The 21802-nt window shown below is 41.8% G+C and overlaps 1 protein-coding gene across 12 annotated transcripts in view; it reads left to right on the forward strand.

The window, feature by feature from the left end:
- RERE (arginine-glutamic acid dipeptide repeats) overlaps window positions 1-21802 on the forward strand; it is a 391036-nt gene that overhangs the window by 245975 nt on the left and 123259 nt on the right. For all 12 annotated transcript variants that reach the window (XR_005590298.1, XM_039508664.1, XM_039508660.1 and 9 more), the window contains one exon: window positions 20412-20510. Coding sequence is in view for 11 of the 12 variants with exons in the window: in XM_039508664.1 (XP_039364598.1) it covers window positions 20412-20510 (99 nt within the window). In the remaining variant the exon portion in view is untranslated. The remainder of the gene's footprint in view (window positions 1-20411; window positions 20511-21802) is intronic.

Genomic DNA, 21802 nt, shown 5'->3' on the forward strand with positions numbered 1-21802 from the left:
AAACATCTACACTGCAATTAAACAGCCTTAGCCCGAGCCCTGCAAGACCAAGTCAGCTGGCATGGGGCCAGCCACTTGTTTTTAATTGTAGTGTAGACATACCCTTGGATCTCTGGTTAAATTTGCAGAGCTGCCAGCTTGAAACCATGTCCGCTGAGTACATTATATGGAATTGTTGAGAGACTATAAACTGGATTTTCCCAATGCAGTTTTTACAGAGCTATTCTTAAAAGTGGAGCTAAACTTTAAGGGGAAGATTGACAAACCAGACAGTCGTCCTGACAAGGATATGTTATTCAATGTTTGTTTCTTCCATCTTTTTTAATTCACTTGGGCAGTCTATTTTTAAACAACTTTGCTGCAGACTGGACCAGCATCTTCATTTAGCGATCCACAATGACTTATGTCATTGTCCTCAAAAGAATTGTGTGGGGTCAGAGCCCCAGAGCGTACATGAGAAGTTGAGACTACTTTTGTCCACTGTGCAAGTTAATCTGCTCTCACTAACCAAAAAGAAACAATTTATTGATACCAGTAGAATTCACCAACGTCTATTCTACTTCTGCAGATCATTTAATAGTAAATAACATCAGTGCTAACCTGGGGTGCTATGCTGTTAACTTTCGTACACTCTCAGCGGCAGGCATTTGCTATGTCTGTCTCTAATTGCTTGAGTAATTTTCTTTGTAACTATTTATTTAGGCAGTTAACAAGTTTACAAGTCATTGGCATGTAGGTGTCATACATAGAGCAATAACCATTACAACAGAGAGCTTATTTTTTTGTTTAGAAAACATTCTGCAGTAATATAATAATCAAATCTCTCTCTAAGGGTGTTACAGTATAGTAGTATTTATATTGGTGCAGTGCCTAGCTACCTAGCCATAGATCAGGACCCCATTGTGCGAGGCAGTGTATAGGGTGAGCCTCTTTACACCATCCAGGATGTGGTGTTTCTGGTGATTTTATTAAATTGATGAAGCTACTGATCCTACTCATATCTGTCAAACCAAGCCTGTCTATTAAATGTAATTAGCGAATTTTTAACCCACAGCAAGGCATTTCCTTGCTTGTTGCTATTACAGAACTATTTTGCTTAATATATTGTCTTATAATGGAACCTTACCAAAAATTTCCAAATGTTTTAAACGTGTGGAACTTATGTTGACTTTCAAAAGGTTGATTTGAGAGAGAATTTTTTCTTTTTTAGGGACACTTTGAAGTTAAAAACATGTATTTTTAATATACAGATGTCCTTATCTATGTTACATTCGCTTGCTAACCAGCATTTAAATATTGTATTTTAGTCCTTGGCTTTTTTGCATTTCGTTCAGTTTGGGACAGTAAAACAGTAGTCATTTTCATTGTCTGGTTTTCATGCAATATACCGCAGTGCTTCAGTGACTGGATTTAAAACATTCCCCTGCAGCAACACCAAACTAAACACTTTTTTATTTCTATAATGTTTTGTAAAAGTTTTTCCAAATGGAAAAAAAAAATACACAAAATAAAATAAACCCCACACTTGAATCTAAACTACCTGACTACTTCCCTTTAAGAAGAGCTCTGTGAGGCTTGAAAGCTTCTCTCCCCCACCAACAGAAGTTGGTCCAGTAAAACATATTACCTCGCCCACCTTGTCTCTCTTTAAGAAGTCATGCTTGTTTGACCTTATCATGTCTACTTATTCAAGTACTACACTTAATTAGCCTCCAAGTCCATTTTAGAATTGAGATAAAACTTGCTGGGCTTCCCATTCCTAAGCTCTCCCATGGCTCCTTTCTTTAAAAGATAGCCAACATGTTAATAATTTTCCAGTATTCAAGAACAATTGCCATTTTAAGGCTATATTGCACATCCTCATCCGTCTTTCAGCTATTTTACATTTTCTCTCTGTCCTTTCCCTTGGGCTGGATGCCATCTGGTTCTGGTGGTTTACTGCTCCGAAGCATTTTAAGTTGCTCCATTACTTCCTATTTAGAAGACTCGAATCTCTTGTTAAGGCCAATAATCACCAAAGAGCTCTTGGAATTGGAATTTTCCTCCTCGTCATCGATAGTAAAAGACTAATGCAGAAAATTCATTTAACTTCTCTCTCCTCTTTAATTACCCTGTTAATCCCTTGGTGGTCTGGAGGGCCTGTGGTTGCACTTACAAATTTCTTGCATCACAGACTTATGAGTTTGTCTTTATATATTTGGTTGATCTGTTCCTCCTCTTTTTTCCCCTTTATATTTTTAATATGCACCTTATCTAGCATCGGCTGTTTTTTCCAGTCAGTTTATGTTGATGGCATAAGATTTCCACTTTGTAAGTCATTTAATAAACCTAATAAACTTCTGATTTACTCCTTAATCAAGCTAGTTTTATTCCTCCTTTTTTGCACTATATATTTTTGGTTGCTTTGAGGTGTGTAAACCATCTGTGCCTTTTATATAGTGTCTCGCATATCCCCAAGCTAGATCTTAACACCTTAAGTCTTATTTACTTTACTGTTCTGACAGCTGCTAACCGTTCCTCATAATTTTTATGTCTAGTCTTTTCAAGTTCATCACTACGGAGCTGCCCTCTTACGATATCTTATTGTGCAGTGGTCACAATTGGCCAGTGAAGTTCTTACATTCACCTTCTGTATTCATCAATTACATAAGAACTGCTGCTGCTTGTAGGCATTTTGGTAGAAGTCCTCTGTTCCTCTCTGTCTGGAACTGTCCTCCTCTCTACCACCTTCTCAACCATGCATAGTTCCAGCTAAGTAACTTGGCTTGACGTAGGCTGCTGGATTTCTGTCATGTTCACTGGTTTATTCACTCTTGAATCCAGGTACTCGAGGTATATTTTTGGAGCGCACTCTGCATAAAGGTTACGTGCATCGTGTTTTAGGAGTTCCCGAAGATACCTACAAATAATATTTCAGTTTTGTTTCTCTAGATAAAAATACCTTTTTATGCGTGGCAGTTTCCCACTATCTGAAAATGCATTTCATCCAGTTAAAAGTGGACTATCTAAGTAGTCAAGACCCTGTCTAGAAGGTTGATTTGAGTTACAGCAGACTCCACTTCACCTAGGTGTGTGATGTTCTGACAACGGCTGTAAGAGCTTAACCAGCCATCAAAGACATTGAGACATCAGTGGGTGCATGACTGAGCCCTAGTTTTTCATCTGGCTGGTGCTGTTGCCTGAGCTGCAAAGAATTTCGTTTTCTTGACATGATGCCATCTTCCCTCCTGCTCCTCCTCCTCCAGTGTCTGTCCACTTAGCGCAGGCTTTGGGTTTGCCCAACAAGCTAGTTCTGAGCAGCTGGTGCTGTACTAAGTTGGTTTTTGTTTAGAAATTATGATATGTAGTTTGGAAGATTAATCGAAAAAATTGATATGCTGTATGATTTCTTATTATGGAAATCCAATAAACTTCAGAGCAGCACTTCATATAAATCAGACTTGACAAGCTCCTTTGCTAGTGTTTTATTTATGTAATAACAGAGTGTTGTAGCCCACAGTGTGATTTATTGTTAATTATACCAGATAGAAATGAAGATCAGGGATGATGCCGTGCAGCGTATATTTTCTAGTATAACAACTCCTTCCAGTGATTATTTACTTAATAGCATGGGTAAATTTCAGCTTCCATTCCCTGGTTTTGATGTCAGGTTTTCATGCTGTATTTATAATGTGCCTCCCAGCAAATCAAGAGCAGCAGAAGTTTTCATTTGGAGATCATTGACCCCCTAATGCATTTTGCATGTGGGGGAGGGGGAAGCCTCCTTCAGAGATTCATCAACAGTACTTGCTTTTTAAATGGTGGGGAATCTCTTGCTACTGCTGTTGAATGAGTAGCATGGGAGAGAGAGTTCTACTGTCTGACTCTTTAAAACGACACCTCTACCCCGATATAATGCGACCCAATATAACACGAATTCAGATATAACGCGGTAAAGCAGCGCTCCGGGGGGGCGGGGCTGCACACTCTGGCAGATCAAAGGAAGTTCGAAATAATGCGGTAAGATTTTTTGGCTCCTGAGGACAGCGTTATATTGGGGTAGAGGTGTAGTTTAAAAAACAAAAAACAAACACGTGTGAACATGAAGGTTTTGTTTAATATATTAGATCTTTTAGAATGTTAGTCATGTGAAGTGAGAACATTGATTTTCAGTTCTGGTTGTCAGATCCTGCATCCAACCACAACATCTTACTCATCTATCTGTGAAATGGGAGACAGTGGAGTATCTTAGATTTGTGTGTAATAGTATAGCAACACCACTTTATTTACCTTGCGAATTGGAGAAATACATGACTGCAGCTCCTGACCTCTTTTGGTTCAGTGTGTATGATGAGACATTCAAAGAGCCAGGAGAATTAACAGGAATTCTTTATATTAATATTGGTGATACTTTGCACTTATATAGCCCTTTTGGTCCAGAGTTTTCCAAAGACCAGTAAGTATCTCAATTTTAAAAGACGTCTTTATGCAGAAGAGCTGGGACTCGAAATTAGGAATTTTTGGATTCTAGTATTTTCTTGTCCTCTCCAAAGTAATGGCAAAATTTGTAGCTACTCACTTAAAAATATTCTCCTGCAATGAGTCTTTCCAAGTCAGGTCACTTTAAATTAAAACTATTTTAGCACTCTCATTTTGTGCAATTATTAATGAACTTACAAATGAGTAGCCCGCTCCAGGAGCACATTAGATGTGGAAAAGGCTTTTGACTGCAGTGGGAAGGGCTAGGAAAAAACTCTTGCAGATGTATCTTCGTATGAATTAGTGATATCAAATTAATGTATGTAAGGCCAAACCATTTCACTCACTGTCCTAAGTGCTTGTGAATGTTGGGGAGAGCTAAATAGCTTCTGCTGCCTTCCACACCAGAGAGAGCTGCATTTCAGTGGAAGGTAACTTGATCCAACTTTGTACAGTCAGATTGGCCCACAAGGGACAGAAGTTGCAGTTTCCAATTGAAAAGATGAAGATGGGTGGCCCTGCAGTCCAATCTGATCCTATTCCAAGCTTTCAGTTTGGGAGAAACAGTGAAACTAGCCATGCATTTATGATGCTTATGCCTTCTCTCACCCCATTGCACGCCCATACAAGCACCAGATGCAACATGTTAATTTTGCCAGACCTTTCCTAAAAGTGGGAAATCATATACCTGAACATCCCCTTCTGTTGAGACTGGAAAAATATTTGGGGGAGTGCTTGTAGCACTTCTGGTGGATCAGCACCCCATGTCCACTTTTCCTTCTGCCTGCTGAAAAAGCAGTGAAGGCACATGACAAGATGCACAGATCTGGGGCTATCAGGCTACTGTTTGTTGTGTCAGGAAGCTCAGTGTGTTTTTCACATGCCCTTTAAAAAATATATGTTCTGGGAGAAAGTATTAACATTCTCAGAGTGTCGAAGGGAGAATTGACACTGAATTTGCCTTTATTAGCTCACAAATCAGCAAGCATAAAAGAACAGATTAACAAGAACACCAGAAAACATACAGACGTAGTTTTAATAAGCGCCAAGATTTAAAATTATCCCTCAGCATCAGGAGGACTCATCTCAACTGCATGTTGAACGCTGGATTCATTCCATCCTTATGACTTACAAATCTGAAAGAGTATTTGCCTCCCAACATAATAGGAGGATCAGCCCTTTTCTTAATACCTGGAGCCCTATAAATCACTTCCTTAATTAAAATTCATAAGCAATAAGTGCACATTGTACAGCCATGTCTACATACTGCGTGTCCATGTAATTTACTTCAGTTTAATTTATACTAATGCATTAGGTGTCCTTTCTCATCTTTTCTCTGTGTGTATTTTGTTAAAAATGCAATAAATCTTTAAGTCGTAAAGAGAGAGACGTGTTTCATGTGAGTGGTTATGCAGAACGGTCGGGGGAAGCAAAATAAAAAAAACTTTTTTTATTGTATTGGTAAAGAAGTGACACATTCAGACTAGCAATCAGTAAGCCTCCAGCTCCAGTGTATGCATTTTTGAGATGCAGAGCAAAAGTCAGCTGTGCATTTCTGTCAAGTGGTTAGTTCCTGGACTGTGGTCCACAGAGCATTTGTTGTTGGTCTGTTGAGATCTCATTGGCCATGTAGTGCAGGCTCCTCATCCTTGCTTTCAGCATCTGACTGGCATCAGATGAAGCTAAAGCTCCATTAAGTGCTTTCCTGTTAATATTTTTCCATGTAAATTGCCATAGTTGCCATGAGGGTGTTGTGCGGCTGTGAATGGGAGAGGAAGAGGTCTAATGATTACAGATGGGAGGGCAACTGTCTGTGAGATAATCGCTGAATTTGAACCATGCTATCAAACCCCTCTTTTATGTAACTTAAACCTCTGCCATTTCACAGAACCTTGAGTAGTAGTTCCTATTTTCATTTTGCTTTTGGCCCTGATGCTACTAGGTGCTGAGTACTATCAGCTCCCCATTAACTTGAACAGTAGTTGAGGGTGTTTAGCACCTTTCAGGATGGAGTCTTGTAGTTGAACCCAGCAGACATAACTGCACGAAAGTAAAGAAGATTAAGTAGCACCAGCATTGGAATGCATATATTGAGACAGTGAAGTCATGGCTCCTGGAATTAGGAAGGTCCAGATGTCTTTGAATGCTCCTGGGGTGTCCAGTCTGTCCCCTCTTTCATTTTTTTTCTCAACAGTGTCTCATCCTGCTTTGGATCTCGGAAGTACAATACAGCACTCCTTCTTTTGTATGCTTTACACAAGAAGATCTGGGCCTGGCTCCCAGAGTTTGGAAGACATGAATTCTTGCTGTTCTTGTAACTTTTTATTTCTCTTACAAACTCTCAAAAGTGCAGTTTATCTCAGAAGTCAGTCTCTGAAAATAACTCAGTTGGATGCCTTCATGTGGGAGAGGACTTAGGATAACCTGTTTTCTCTTGATAAATATTTTGGACACAGAGTTTAAGCATTTTCAAGTTAGAGGGCAAAAGAGTTGAGAAGGACTTCTTCTTCTTCAACCCACCTGCCCTCCCTGTAACCTGTACTGTGGCTATGCATGGGATTCCTCAGCACTTTTGCTGGGTTATGAGTGCTTTGTCTTTCATAATGCAGGAAAGCAGAGCCAAGTGATCTGGTGTTTTATGCTATTTGCCTTTGTCTCAGGTCCCATTTGAGTACTACCCCTGCTTTTGCCTGTAAATTAAACCACTTGTGCCATGCACCCTAAAAGCGAGTCTGTTCACTTCTCTATTTGCCTCATTAATGGCTGCTTGATAAATAGCAAATCTTCTATTAAGTTCACCTTCTCCGAAGAAATGAGAGCCACTGTCCATGAGGTTGCCTGAGGTGAGTGCATGGAAATTGCAGGAGCCGCAGGGTACTACAGTACCTCATGGTGCCTACAGCTTTGCTCCCCATTAGGAAACTGCATAGGTCCTTTTACGAGGTACATTTTGCCTGGAGATTGGGTAGCATTGTGGAATACACCATCTTTGTAGACAGAATTTGGGTATGTGAAAGCAGGAAAAACAGATTTTAAAATGTCTGTGAGGATAAATTGCAAATGCGTCTGCTGAGCTTGCCAGCTCCACAGCACCATCAAGGAAGGGAGCCTCTTAATGCTGCTGCATTGTTTTCAGAAAAGAAAAATGGCTGAGCAAGAGGCTTAAAACATCTGCACAGAAATGCCTCCCTGCTCTGTGGTTAGGAAGCTGGTGTCCCAGATCTGCCAATCCATGGGAAAATCTCAGTATGGTGAATACTGAACATGAATATAATTTCTAATGCTAGAAAGCCGTGTGTGTGTGTGTGTGAGAGAGAGAGAGAGAGAGAGAGAGAGAATGTGAATTTCTGAGTAGATTCTTCACATAGTGATGGCTGGTTAATTTTTAACTAGTTGAAAACTCCTCTCTGGACTTCAGATTTATACAAAAAAAGAAAGAAAATGCACTTGCTTCGGCCAACTTGCCTTTTCTCATCCTTCTCCCACTGACCTTAATATCATTGTACAGAGCTTTTAAGGGCACCATTCTCAGATTCCAGGACAGGAAATGGTTAATTTACCCATCTGTCCTTATTGTCTCTATTCTCTTAAGTAAGGCCCTGTCAAAATTCAGTTTGAGGTTTCTGTGCTGTCCCAGTTCAGGGCATGCGTCAAGGGAGCAGTTGTTTTTGGAAGACCAGATTATTTGGAGCGGGGCAGTGCATGTTTTCTCTCCTTGCTTTTTCCTTCAGAAATGCTGCTTGCTGCCTCATGCGGGTATGTTCGTATCCACAACTCAGCCTACCTCAGTGGGAGGTAGGAATTTCCCCCCTGCATTAAAAACTCAGATTTTATAAGGATTTGCAGCATTGGGACAATAACAGATGTGGGTGGCAGCCAGAAATATAAGATGGCAAAACAGTAGAAGGAAATTTTAAAATGGAAAACATACCCTCTGCCTTGAATAGTGAATCTCAAGGCTTTTGTAATTTGACATGCATGTTGTTTTTATTTGAGGAGGCTAAAAGCCAGCAGTTCCCTATTTATTCCTTATTGCAGTTGAGGAGCAATGTACCTATACTTCAGACGATGGTCTCCATCATCCGGGACTCGTCACCTTCCCGACCACGACGCGCGCTCCTCCTGTCTCGCCCTCTGGGCCATGCCGTGCGTATGTATGTCGCGTCGCCGCGGCTCGCCTCCGTCCGTTCCAGTCTTGGCTGGCGCTGGCGGTGTCGACGCGCTCGGATCCCCATCGATCGACATGGTGGTCCAGGTGGCGGTCCCTCCCTCTCAACTGGTGGGAGGACAGAGCCCATATCATACCTGCAAACGCTGCCTGGCCGAGCAGCACACTACACCCCCCTGCTCGCTGCTCTCCCTCGGAAACCCATCCCTCCCGTTGTGGCCGGACCTCATCACCCAGGACTTCCCAGGACTCTCCATCCAAACCTGCAGTCCCTCCATCTTACAGCTGGTGGTGTGGTGGTTGACCCACGCGAGAGGGGCTGTGTTCAGCGTTCAGCAAGTCCTGCTTTGAGAGCAGAGAAAGCCCACCCACTTCGCCACTTTTACCTGTGAAGTGAAGATTTTTGCTGGATGGTGAATCAAAAGTCAATCCATTCCATTTCGGTCCCTACCATCTACCACCTCCCTGGACCTCCTCTAAGGAGCAAGGTTCTCCTCTGCTCCTTCCCTGAGAGTTCACCCCAGCCTGCAGTCCGCCTCCGTCGTCTGTCCGTCCGTGGTGTCGGTCCAGACAGATTCTTTCTTTCCTTCCCTCAAGGGTGGACACCGGGTCTTACGGTGCGGTGTGGCGGTGTACCCATTTGCTTATTACACCTCCCTCCATGCACCAGTGTACAAGATGAAATGATTACATACTAACATGGGCTGGTTCCTTTTATGAGTAGGATTGTTCAGCATTTCTGTAACACAATATTACATGGCAACATGTCATTGTGAGTGACAAATGTGACAGTGTAATATCAACGTAGGGAAATTCAGTTAGAAGTAAGATGTCACCCAGACAAATTACTGCCTGTTTTAACTTGCCCTTAGACTAGATTTTCTTGTTCATTAACTACAGACAAGGTTGAAAGCCTAAGACAACCTTTTAAATATATGTTAGCATTTATTATGATTACTAGTTTTCCTTTTGGAGGTTCTTCATCAGCGGTTAGTCTCAGGGTTCAGATAAGGTTGCATAACACCCCAGGGGCGATCACTGTCTGCCTGGGCACGCTGTTAAAACTAAGCCACTTCTGGTGCATAGGGCAGTTTTGCCACTTTGAATCTTCATTCATTCTTATCCTTGCTCTTGAAAAAACATTTCTGTGCTGCTGGATTTATTTGTAAGATAATTTTCACAAATTCAGCTAAACTGTTGAACAACTAGTTGAAAAGGCCTGTTTACAGCCGTAAAATGTGGCCTGACTTTAAATTACTTTGTAAATATTTTTAATATATATAAAATGTGTGAAAATCTGTTGCAAGAACCTTCCCCAGCACTATTCAGCTTGCCCAGTGATAACAGTTATTTGGTATGTCAGACCAAAGAACCATAAAACCTCTCTACAGTGTCACTTCCCCCTGCTGTTCTGCCTTTGCAATTAACTTAAGTTTCTAGAGCTGTGCTTGTTCCTGATGAATGGTTGTCCCAGTTGTAGTGCATAGGAAATAGTGTATAACCAGGGCATCCATTGTGTCATCTGTATCGCTAACATTTAGGTCATTATGGTGATTGGAGCTATGTAGAAACGTTAAATAGATAAGAAATGGGGACAGAAGTGGTGAGACCTCTGCCAAAGAGTGGGAGAGGGAGATTATATTTTCAAGCTTCTACAAGTACCAGAAACTGGAGATTTAAGGAAATAGACCTGGTTCAGTTTTCCTTTGAGCTTCTTGGGAAGCGATGTCTCTGGTCACCTGTTGAGCCTTTTTCTATACATCTTGAGTTCTGTTGGCCTGTCAAGCAGCTCATAAGGACCTTATAAATTAGGACATACCAGCTAGAAAGACAGGCATGTTGAACATAACATAAGAACGGCCGTACCGGGTCAGACCAAAGGTCCATCTAGCCCAGTATTCTGTCTACCGACAGTGGCCAATGCCAGGTGCCCCAGAGGGAGTGGACCTAACAGGCAATGATGAAGTGATCTCTCTCCTGCCATCCATCTCCACCCTCTGACCAACAGAGGCTAGGGACACTATTCCTTACCCATCCTGGCTAATAGCCATTAATGGACTTAACCACCATGAATTTATCCAGTTCTCTTTTTAACCCTGTTATAGTTCTAGCCTTCACAACCTCCTCAGGTAAGGAGTTCCACAAGTTGACTGTGTGCTGCGTGAAGAAGAACTTCCTTGTATTTGTTTTAAACCTGCTGCCTATGTTGGCAAAACAAGTCTCTCCATGTGCAATCTTTCTCTATTGGGAGGGTTGGGTGCTGGGTTGGTTTATAAGGTGCTGTTGTCCTCAGGCATTAGAGGGAGTCCCATGTAGTGGTATTGGTGTCTGCATTAGAGAAGGCAGTCAGTTATCCAGGCCAGGCTTTCTGGTGTGTTTGCAGCAGATGGGGAAGAGTTAGGATTTCAAGGAGGGGAAGAGAGCCCTGGCATTAAGGAACATGGTATCCTTGGGCACAATTCTTAGTTCAGTGCCAGATACAGTTAGTGAAAACACACTTCAGCACCTGTGAATAAAGCACTGTGAATAAAGCTGCAAATTTAAAATGCATATTTCATTGTTTTATCGTATAAAGTATATTCACCATTGTGTGTGTTCTGCATGTTTGTCGCAGAGAAAAATTCCATTTTATTGCAGCATATTGACAGATGATTGATATTTTATGGGGATGATATTTCCAGATACAACTCCTGAAGAGATACTGCATCAGACTGGAATGTTTCAGTCATGTGACTGGGGGAAGCAGTCTGAATTGGGTTTAGCATTAAATTAGGCCCTTAGAATAGAAGAGGCGTCACCAAAAGGCTTTGCCTCACAGTGTAACAGTGTTTCTCTTGTTGTCTCTTTCATTGCTCCTTATCTTCTGTTTCTTCTGTCTTCTTGACCATTGCCGTCTAAGACACCTGGCAGTTTTTCAGGGATAACCCTGAGTCTTGACCATTGTCCACTGTGGCAAAAGATATGCAAACTCATACAAACATTTATTTTTCATCCAAGGCCAACAGCCCAATTTAGCAGCCTAGTGGCCCCTTCATCACTCAACACCACATCCCTAAATTCTAATGCTTTTAAAGGACCTTTTGATCAAAGAAATTAGCAACACACTTCTATTGAAACAAGGCACAGATTCTTCTGTAATCCCTCATGCACCCTCCATCCACACAAGGAGAATGATGCTTGTCTGAGGCTGTCTGCGCTACAAGCGCTACAGTGGCACTGCTGCAGCTACACCACTGTAGTGCTGTAGACTAGACATTTGCTACAGCAACAGAAGGGGATTGTTCATCGCTGTAGTAAATCCACCCCATGGCAGAAAGTAGCTAGGTCGATGGAAGAATTCTTCTATTGACCTAGCGGTGTCCATACCAGGGTTTAGGTCTGCTTACTTATGTCTCTTAGGGGTGTGCATTTTTCACACCCCTGAGTGATGTAGCTAAGTTGACCTAAGTTTTAGGTGTGGACCAAGCCCGAGAGAGAAATGTGGAGCTGGAACTGAAATAGGGACTTTATGTAGAATGTTTTCTGTGCTCTAATAGGAAAAAAATCTTGTTCCCCATGAAGAACATAGTGAAAGATGTAAAAAGTACAGTGGATTGGAGGAGATGGTAATACTTAGCATATACCGTACTTCATGTTTTCAGATTGGTTTATTAATATTAATCAAGGCCTAAAACACCACTGTGAAGTAGCAGGGGTGGTATTTACTTACTGGCAAATATAGGTAGGCCAGTCTTCACTTTACAGATGTGAAAACTGAGGCACAGAAGAGTGATGGCACTTGCCCAAGGCCACCAAATGAGTCAGTAGAAGAGCAGACACGTGAACTCAGGAATTCCTGGATTCCAGTACTATTCTTTTACCACTAGAAAATGCAGCGTCCCTACAGCGATGGACATAGTTTGTGTTTGAAAAATCACTGCTACTTTTATTTGACTGCTCTGGGTAGATTTCAAGTTAGTTTTGCAATATCGTACCACATTATACTAGCAATCCTCCCCCCCCCTCCCCCCCCCAAAAACACCAACAAACCAAACAGCTCTGAAATCTAACGATGGTTTTAATGGACTCCAATTATTTAACATTGTAGTATGAATGCAGCCTAACTCAGATAGGCTTTTCGACAGGGATCATAATGACTGTAATTGCAAAAGGATGCCTTGCTGAAGTAGGAGCTGCCAGATGTAATGCCATTCTGATCTAAAAAGGTCACAGTAAAAGGGACATTTAAATTAAGTTATAAATTACAATTGAAGAACAATATTTTGATGTGTGAGACCAGAGATGTCAGAGCGGTGAAATGTAATTCATGGATTCATTACAGAACAGAGGTGCCTGACAGCTGAGCCATGCCAAAAGGAAAATTTATTTGCAATATCACGCAGACAGAAAATGGCAGCTCAGATGAGAAGCTGGAATAGAAACTTGAAACCTTGTGGTAATGTGCAGAGTTTATGCTAATAAGTCTTGCCGGAGACCCAGAGATGTTTAATGACTGTTGTAATATAAATGAGATGCTCGGACGTGTGCACATTTGGAATTAAAGCCCAGTGCTTTTCTATAGAAAAGATAACTTCTGCATTATAAAGTGCATGTACATTCTTGTCTGTTCCCTTCGTTGTATACTGTGTGTAAGCATAAGATTGCTGAGGTCTCAGAATTATGTAGGCAGCAGGATTTGTGCTCAAAACAATGATTCTTTACATGACAGCTGTGGGTAGGGGGAAGTGGGGAAAGTAATTTAGTGTTTCTAGCAATACCTTGAAAAGTGCAACCAGAAGTTAATTAAACTGTAGGCCGTCATCATTAGCTATTATTTATATATTCAAGTAGCTTGCCAATAAAGTGCTTATATATATTAAATTACTGAAAGTAATAAGCAGAGAATGATCCATCAGTTGGACTGAGGAAAGTGGATTTAACTCTGGCAATTATATAAAAATATAGTTTTCTTTCTGGTTTATAATCTTGCTCCCAGCTCTAATCAAGGCGTTTTCTCCATTAGACGTCTGATTTTCTCAGGAGGATCTAAAATGGTATCCGTGGTCATGTGTGTGTCTGATTGACCGAACTTTTCTCCCTCTCCCTAGGGGCACAAGGATGGGGTGGGCTCAGGGGCCCAAACCCCAGCCTTGCCCCTGACCTGGTGTAATGGCTCAACCCTTCCTTGCTGGGATGTATGTGATGTAGGAGCATCCAGGTCAATTTGAGTGATTTGCAACCTGGTATGCTAGGTTGCAACACCACTCAAACATGGGGCAGCCAGGCCGGAACGTGGGCCCCCTCCTTAGCAAAATTCTTATTGCACCCCTGTCTCCCCAACTGTCACATTGTGGGTCTTGAGATTGTCATTGGTATGGCAGTTTGGTGCAAAGTTAATTCTGATCCTCTACCGTAGAGTATTCTGGACTGGTATGTTGGTCTGTTAACTATTCTGTGCTTTTACAACTGGGATGGCTGCCTGTTAGCACAGCCCATTGCTTCTGGTCTTCTCTGGTTATTCTTCTGTCACTAATTGAGTTGTTTTGTAAAGAGAGAAGGAAAATTTGCTGGGTTCCTTCAGGCAAGAGATAGATTCCGTCCATGAGTCACGAGGAGGTTTGGGCAGAACACAGCAGGGGGTGGGAGGGAACCCTTGCCATTTTTATCACTACAAATTTTTTAAAGAGAAAAGGCATGCTTAGTTTTGTAACATGCACAGAAACCAGGTATAGACTGTCCGTAGCAACAAATAACTAGCCCTTGCTACTTTCAGTCATGCCTATTCCCAGTGCTGGAGTGCAGGCAAGAAAGAAAATCAATGTGTGCCCAATAGAAAAGACAAAAATGTTGTTTTCAGGCTTCTAAGTGGGTATTACATGCTCTGGAAGGCTTAGGAAACAAAAGTGATAAAAGCAGTTAGAAGTCAGCGGTGCTGTTTGACTGGTAGGGTTTAGGTGCAGCAGGACTGGCATTCTAGTCATATTGCTTGACTTATGGCTTAGGAAAGATGGACTCAGATGTTGTTTCACTTGCATGGAAGCAGAGTCATGGGAACTGTCATTGATGTGGGCAACAGAGGCAGATTTACAAGCCAATGCTCTCTTGTACACTGGGATTTCTACCTGTAGAAGTGCATTTAAAAGCAGTGTTTTCTATTAAGCAATCTCAGGTAATGCATCTCCCTGACTTACAACAATCCGAAATCAGTATTGATGTGTCTGATGTGTTCATGTCCGTAGCTTGCAGAGATGAGGCATCTGTTGAAGGGAGATGATGTTGGAGTTTGAGGCATTGTTTTCTGCAGTAATTCTGTGAAGATGTGTGCCATTGTCTGTTGCAGTTGTGGTGAAGAGCATTTTCCTTTAACCTTACCATATGTGCCATAGAGCAGGCTGAAAATAAACCATGGGAAAATTCAGCCTAGAATTTCCTTTCTTTATTTCCATGATGTTACCCAAAGGCTGTTTTAATCAGAGCACTCTTCTCCATACTGTAACGTATGCTGGTGGTAACACTTCCATCATACAACTAATTAGGGAGACATTTCCAAATACAATTCTAAAAATTCATTCTAGGTGACATACCAGAGGTCTTGACCAGCAGTGACCTTTCATTTTTACAGGCAACTTAAAACTCTTAACAGAATAGTAATAGTTATATCTCAAATGTCCCACTAGCTAGGCAAAGAGGAGCAAATAACTAAGCAGAGTTCATTTTTCCAAGAGAAGTTTAAAACTTTTACCCTTCAGTTTTGAAACTTGTGGGGACAGATCCCCAGCTGATGATTTCAAAGGAGTTAAGCTATTTTACACCAACTGCAGTCCATGATGTAGAAATGTCCTCTTATCCTGACTGCTGGGAGCAATCAGAGCAGTTCAGGAGGTTTTGTAAAATAATTTCCAAGTCCCCCTCAAACGAGTGTTAAGGCTCAATTAGCTGTTGCAGCATGAGAAAGAAAAATGATATTATTAGTAATGTGCCTTTGTTTTGGAGATAATTGGTTTACTGTTGTCCTTGGGAATACCTCTCTTCTCCTTCTGGTACATTTTTTTAAAAGACACAAAGCAGGCTCCTGGTTAGTCTTCATGTTCCAAAATCCAATATTTTAAAACGTGTTATCTAAATCCATGTTTAGGTATCTAAATAAAGCCCAGATAGTGGATCCATTTTGCACACTGCTTAGGATTAACTCACCTGAGTAATCCTATTGACATTAGTGTGACCATGTGAGCAAATGTTCGCTATCGCTTTGTGAGTTAGGGTTCACAGTCTGGTCCGGAATGGCTAGATTTTCAGAGATGCTGAGTACTGACCGACTTCAGTGCTCAGCATTTCCAGAACGCAGGCTACTTGTTTAGTTGTTGAGATATGGTTGTAGATGCTTAATTTTAGATAATCCATTTTGAAAAATGTAGCTCACCTGTGTAACTCAACAGCTCAGGTATAAAAACCAAAGTTAACAATGGACTAGCAGACAAAATAAACTAGCCAAGATATTGAATTTTTTTTTTTAAACTGACTGCAGTTCATATGCAGCAATTTTTTCTCCTTTACTAAAACAGACTGGTTTTTGGTGTGCTTGTGCCACTATTGGGTTGAACTTTCTAGACTGTCACTGTTCATTCTGTGGGTTCTATGACCTGAAAACTGAGACAGTAATACAACACCTGGGAAGGTTTCTCACTCAGGTGTGTTATCTAAAATTTACCTTTTCATGAAGATGACATAGAAGTGACATAAAGAACATAAGAATCGCCATAATGGGTCAGACCAAAGGTCCATCCAGCCCAGTATCCTGCCTACCGACAGTGGCCAATGCCAGGTGCCCCAGAGGGAGTGAACCTAACAGGTAATGATCAAGTGATCTCTCTCCTGCCATCCATCTCCACCCTCTGACAGACAGAGGCTAGGGACACCATTCCTTACCCATCCTGGCTAATAGCCATTAATGGACTCAACCTCCATGAATTTATCTAGTTCTCTTTTAAACCCTGTTATAGTCCTAGCCTTCACAACCTCCTCAGGCAAGGAGTTCCACAGGTTTACTGCGCGCTGCATGAAGAAGAACTTCAGAAACTTACCCAGTAGACCATAATGGCTCAGGTGAAACGGTTACTGTTTATCCTGTATGATCCGACATCCTTCTGTGGTGCAGTTTAAAAAGCAAACTTGTTTTTTAAAAGAGCAATACACATGTGCACCCAAAAAGTATTTAAAACTTGTAAGGTTGGGCCAATTTGACAAAAGCCTGGAAATCAAAGTGAAGACTGATGTTTTGTCCCTAAATCCCACAGATGTGCTTTCCTTTCACAGCTGCATGAGCTGTGTATCAAGTTTCAACCTTTGATTTCAGTTTCCCAGCTGTTGCTGACTTTTGCCACAGCCTTCATAGGTTTTAAACATTCTGCTTTGTAAATTGAAAACTTACCAAAGTTCTGGACCCATGCTGGCTCTTTTATGTCAGGTTTTTCTGTTCAGTTAATATCTAGATGTGACAATGTCCCAGGTCAGTGAGGATACATGTAAGGGTGGAATACTTAGCTATAAATGCCAGCTTAGTAACAGAAAATGCCATTTGAACACCTTGAGTTTATTCCTTCAGTAACTTCAGTGCCCAACAGCTTTTATAAAGAACTTAACGATTGTGGGAGCTATCCAGATCTGGCTTTCAGTGGACATTAGCTCATATGTTGACCTGAGTTTTATGGGTTCATTGTTATGGCTCACCACAGATCGCATCCAACCAGAAGATTCCTGGTGATAACATTCCTATTATAAGTACGTTAACATACTCACACCCTTCCTTGAGGACCCAGTAATAGGAGGTGAAGGACCAGCCTCACTCCTGGCCTGCCCAATTACGCAATGGTGCTGGCTTATCCAGTAGTTAGGAACATTGAGTAGTTCTACTATACTGCATAAGCTGAGCCGATAGCGTGATAGAAGATAGAATGATAGGTAGATAAAAAGAGAGTCAATAGAATATAGGCGGACAAAGAAAAGAAAGAACTAAAGACTAAAAGAGCTCCCTCTGATATCCTTACAAGGTATTTTATAGGATCCTGACACTATGTAATTCAGGCCCAACCTACTATACTCAAATCTTATTTCTGTACCCCAAGAAATTTATGGGTACCCTTATCCTGTAGGTTAGTGGATTATGACATTTACTCTCTATATAAATAAGGATGATCTCACTCCCAAAACTGCCAGCCTAGGCTCTCTTGGTGACCTCCAGGTTTGTGGTGTACCCTGCGGTTACCAACCAGTTGCAGACGCCGGATAAACCTGTTTAGTTTTGTGAATGGTTCCTCCCTTTGGTTCCCCATTCCTATCTGTGCCAAAGGTTGCCAGCTTTTATGCTGAATTACTCTTAATTGATTATACTTTTAGCTGTTTAGTGGATCTTACCGGATACAGGCCGATAGGCTTCTTGCATTCCAGCAAAACTTATTCCATGTATAATTATTAGGAAACACATATCATATGCCTCAACACATCCTAAATTCATAGGAATTAATACTGATAAAAATATAAGAATAAAATGGATTAATTCAGAAAGAGAAACACATTATTTGATAGGGCTGGCTGGATTAGTAGGATATAATAGCTAGCAAAATAATCCTATGGACTACAAATATTACAGTCCCACTGAAAAGCTCATATTTTTGCCTCTTTGGTAGGTTGGTGGGGTTTTTTCCACCTCTCACCCCAACCCCCTAATTATTTGACACTTTATTCCTCATTAGGGATCACTTTTAAAATACCTGGAGAAATTCTTTATATGTTTGGTATCTGTGGATTGGGTGGGAGAAAGATGAATAGCTGAGGTAACCTAAGGAGCTGTACCGTGCCATTGTTGGCTTTCCGTGTGTGTGGTTTTGGGGTAGGTTTTGGGTTTTTTTTGGACACTGAACTCCTCTTTGCCTCAAAATCAATGGCACAGTCTGACCTAGGAAAGTTATAACCCAGGCTGATGCTGTCAAAGGAGCTACCACTTCAGGGCTGTTTGGTAAGCTATATAATTGTGCTTTGGTCTCAATCCAGCACCTAGCGTCCTCAAGAAAGGCATTGTCACAGTTAATACCAGGTGGCTTCTTTTTGTTGGCAGCCTTGGGACTGAAGTAATTGTAGAGAGGTCCTCTCTAAAAGATGATTGGACATGGGTGGAGTGATACAGGGATGCTTGGGGAAAGGCCAGTGGGGTTGAGAATATGGGGTGGAAATGGAGAGGCCTTTGCTTGCGGGGTATGCTGGGTGATGAGAGTTCAGAGAGCTGATGCCCCCTGCTGCTATAAAAATAAACTTGAAAGCTTCTGTAGTTAGTTCCTGCTAGTAACTGTGTGATTAAATAACGTTTTGTTTTTTTTCTTCTCCTTTGGCTGCTAGTTTTGGTGTGTCCGTTACTGCTAATCCAGCTACTTATGCAAGAGAACTAATGCTTGCATTTGTACGGGCTAGTCTACACTGAAAACTTGCAGCAGCATAGCTACATCTCTCTGGGGTGGGTGTGAAAAATCCACACTCATGAGAGATTTAGCTCTGCCAGCTTAACCCCTGGTGTAGACAGCACTGGGTCCATGAAAGAGTTCTTCTGTCAACCTAGCTGCCACCTCTTGCGGAGGTTGGTTACCTGTGCAGATAAGAGGAGAACTCCCGTCGATGTAGGTAGTGTCTACACTGAAGTGCTACAGCAGTGCTGTGCTGCTGTAGTTTTTCAAGTATAGACAAGCCCCTAGCTACCATTTCTCAGGGAGGTGGATTAGCTACAGCGGTGGGAGAACCCCCTCCCCACGGTAGTGTGTCCTCACTGAAGTGCTACAGCGGCACAGCAGCTGTAGTGTATTAAGTGTAGACTTACCTGTAGTCTCCACACATCACTTCCCTCTCTTCTGTAGGATTGGAGATAATTGGTTTACTGTTGTCCTTGGGAATACCTCTCTTTTCCTTTTGGTTCATTTTCCCCAAAGACGTAAAACAGGCTCCTGATTAGTCTTCATGTTCCAAAATCTAACTTCACTTGCATATAGCACATTATAAATTTGTGTCAACTTCCAAATACAGTCCTCGTTGAGGGTTGAGTATCAGAGCTTTATCCCTTAACCTCTCTGTTGAAAGTGGGCATTTTTTCAACATTCTCTTGTTATAACTTTTGTTTCTACCAACCATCTGCCTTAGCAGCTGTATTTATTGATAGTGGAACGTAGCCGCAGCACACAGCAGGGTCATGCATTGTTGAGAGAGCGCTGTCAGCTTAATGATCCCAAGTTCCTTATATGTATTCCCGCAGCTGTCTCCACGAGGTGTTATTTTGCTTCTCCATACTTTACCTTGTTCTCCAGCAGCTTCTTGTTCTCATCTGTGCAATAAAAATGAGCACAATTTTCTGAAGGAGTAAACTTCATTCTCTCTCTGTCCTCAAAGCACTTGTTACCTCCAAAATATGAGCTATTCCATTTGATTAGATAATATGAATAAGATATTACTGCTTAAGATACAACCCCTTTGAAGAACGGTTGTTTTGGTGCCTTTTTATTTTCCTTGGAATGTTTCATGTTAAGTATTAAAAATACTAAAGGGAAAATTTACAAGAGACTTCAGAAAGTAGAAGGCAAGACTGCCTATTTTAATGTTTTCTGTCCTACTAAAGAAAACTGAGATTACCCTCCAGGTTCTGCAAATTTCTCTTATTTATTTCTACTGTAGGTACAGTAAGTGCAGCAAGCCCTATTCTTATCCCCACCCCTTACTGTTAGTCCACCTCTACTTCTGTTTGTTGATATAATTTTCCGTTTTTATTATTCAGCTACATGAAAGTAACTACGATGCTGGAAAAGCCCTGCAGCGTTTGGTGAAGAAGCCTGTGCCCAAACTGATTGAGAAGTGTTGGACTGAAGATGAAGTGGTAAGGAGTGATTTGTTCTCTTCTGCCATGCAGTTCCAGTTACTTATCGCTTTCTTCTGCTCAGAGTTCTTGTTTGAGGGGGTGGGATAGTAACCTGTTGCATGGAGTAAAGTTTTCTCCTCTTTTCCAAATGAGTATCAGTGGCTAGAACCTCATTAGTCCACGGAAAAAAATGTCCCAGAAGTGTGTCTTTTGAAAGGGTACATGAGAGGATTCCATGGAGGAGACGAGCATCACTGGAGCCCTCAGGCTGTTGGTCCTGCTGCTAACCAGTATCTTCCACTGGCTGGTTGGGCTCCTTGCTTAGCAGTTCCGGTAGGAGGAGGCACAAACAGGGCCCAGGATGTTTGGTTTCATTTTCACTGGTTTTGCCTGCCTCTCTCAGGAGGCTGGAGTGTCAGAGTGAGAATCCCAGTCTTCAATTCGTGTTGTGACTCATGCATGCTCACTGGTCAAGAATGTTCCAACTGAGTAGGATTTATTAAAGGATTGGGGCCACCTTCTTCACGTGAATTGCCAAAATAAGATGATGTCACAGTTGTTGCTGTCTGGATAATCAGCATCCCATGAACCAGAAAGGAATTGTCTGGAAGCTGGTGTATCTGTGCCTTTTACATCTGTCCGAAAGCTCAAGGACATCTCCCAGTCCCCAAATTGGATTGAATACCCAGAGTAACATGAGGGTAGGATAGCTCCGCTGCAATGCAGAATTCCTTCATGAGCTGCCTGGGATTCCTCCGAGCTGCGGGGTTCGGGTCAGTGACTTTAACACCATTTAGCTGGCATATTTTCTGTGCCTATGGTACTTTGTGGCCACCATGTTGACTGTGGGACTATGCCGTAGGTTACTGGCGGGTCATGCTCTAGATTTTGTGTTTGGGATGGGATGGAATTGCAGGTGGGGGCATATTGTGCTCCTGTCATGGACACAGCTTTATCTCCCACAATTTGAGGTTGAGGCTTGTGATCTGTATTAGCTGCCTGTGGGTTTTGGGTGGAGTTTAAGATGTCGATACTGACCTATAATTGCACCTGACTGCCTAGTGGAGAGACAGCCTATCTTCCTGAGGCATATTGGTTCAAGTTGAGATCAAGAAAGCCCTTGATAGAGCCCCTTTGGTATAAAAGAGAGGGAGCTGCTATCAAGGTAATGGCCCTTGATCTCACACCCTTATTTGGTCAAAAATAGCCTAAATTTGTTGCATCAGGGCATGATGCAAGGCCTGTCTTTGAATGGAATTTTTCAAGAGGGGGATGCTGTTTGATAGGTCATTAAGGAATCTGGGATGCTT

This window comes from Mauremys reevesii, linkage group 21 (genome assembly GCF_016161935.1).
Source record: "Mauremys reevesii isolate NIE-2019 linkage group 21, ASM1616193v1, whole genome shotgun sequence".
Lineage (NCBI taxonomy): Eukaryota > Metazoa > Chordata > Testudines > Geoemydidae > Mauremys > Mauremys reevesii.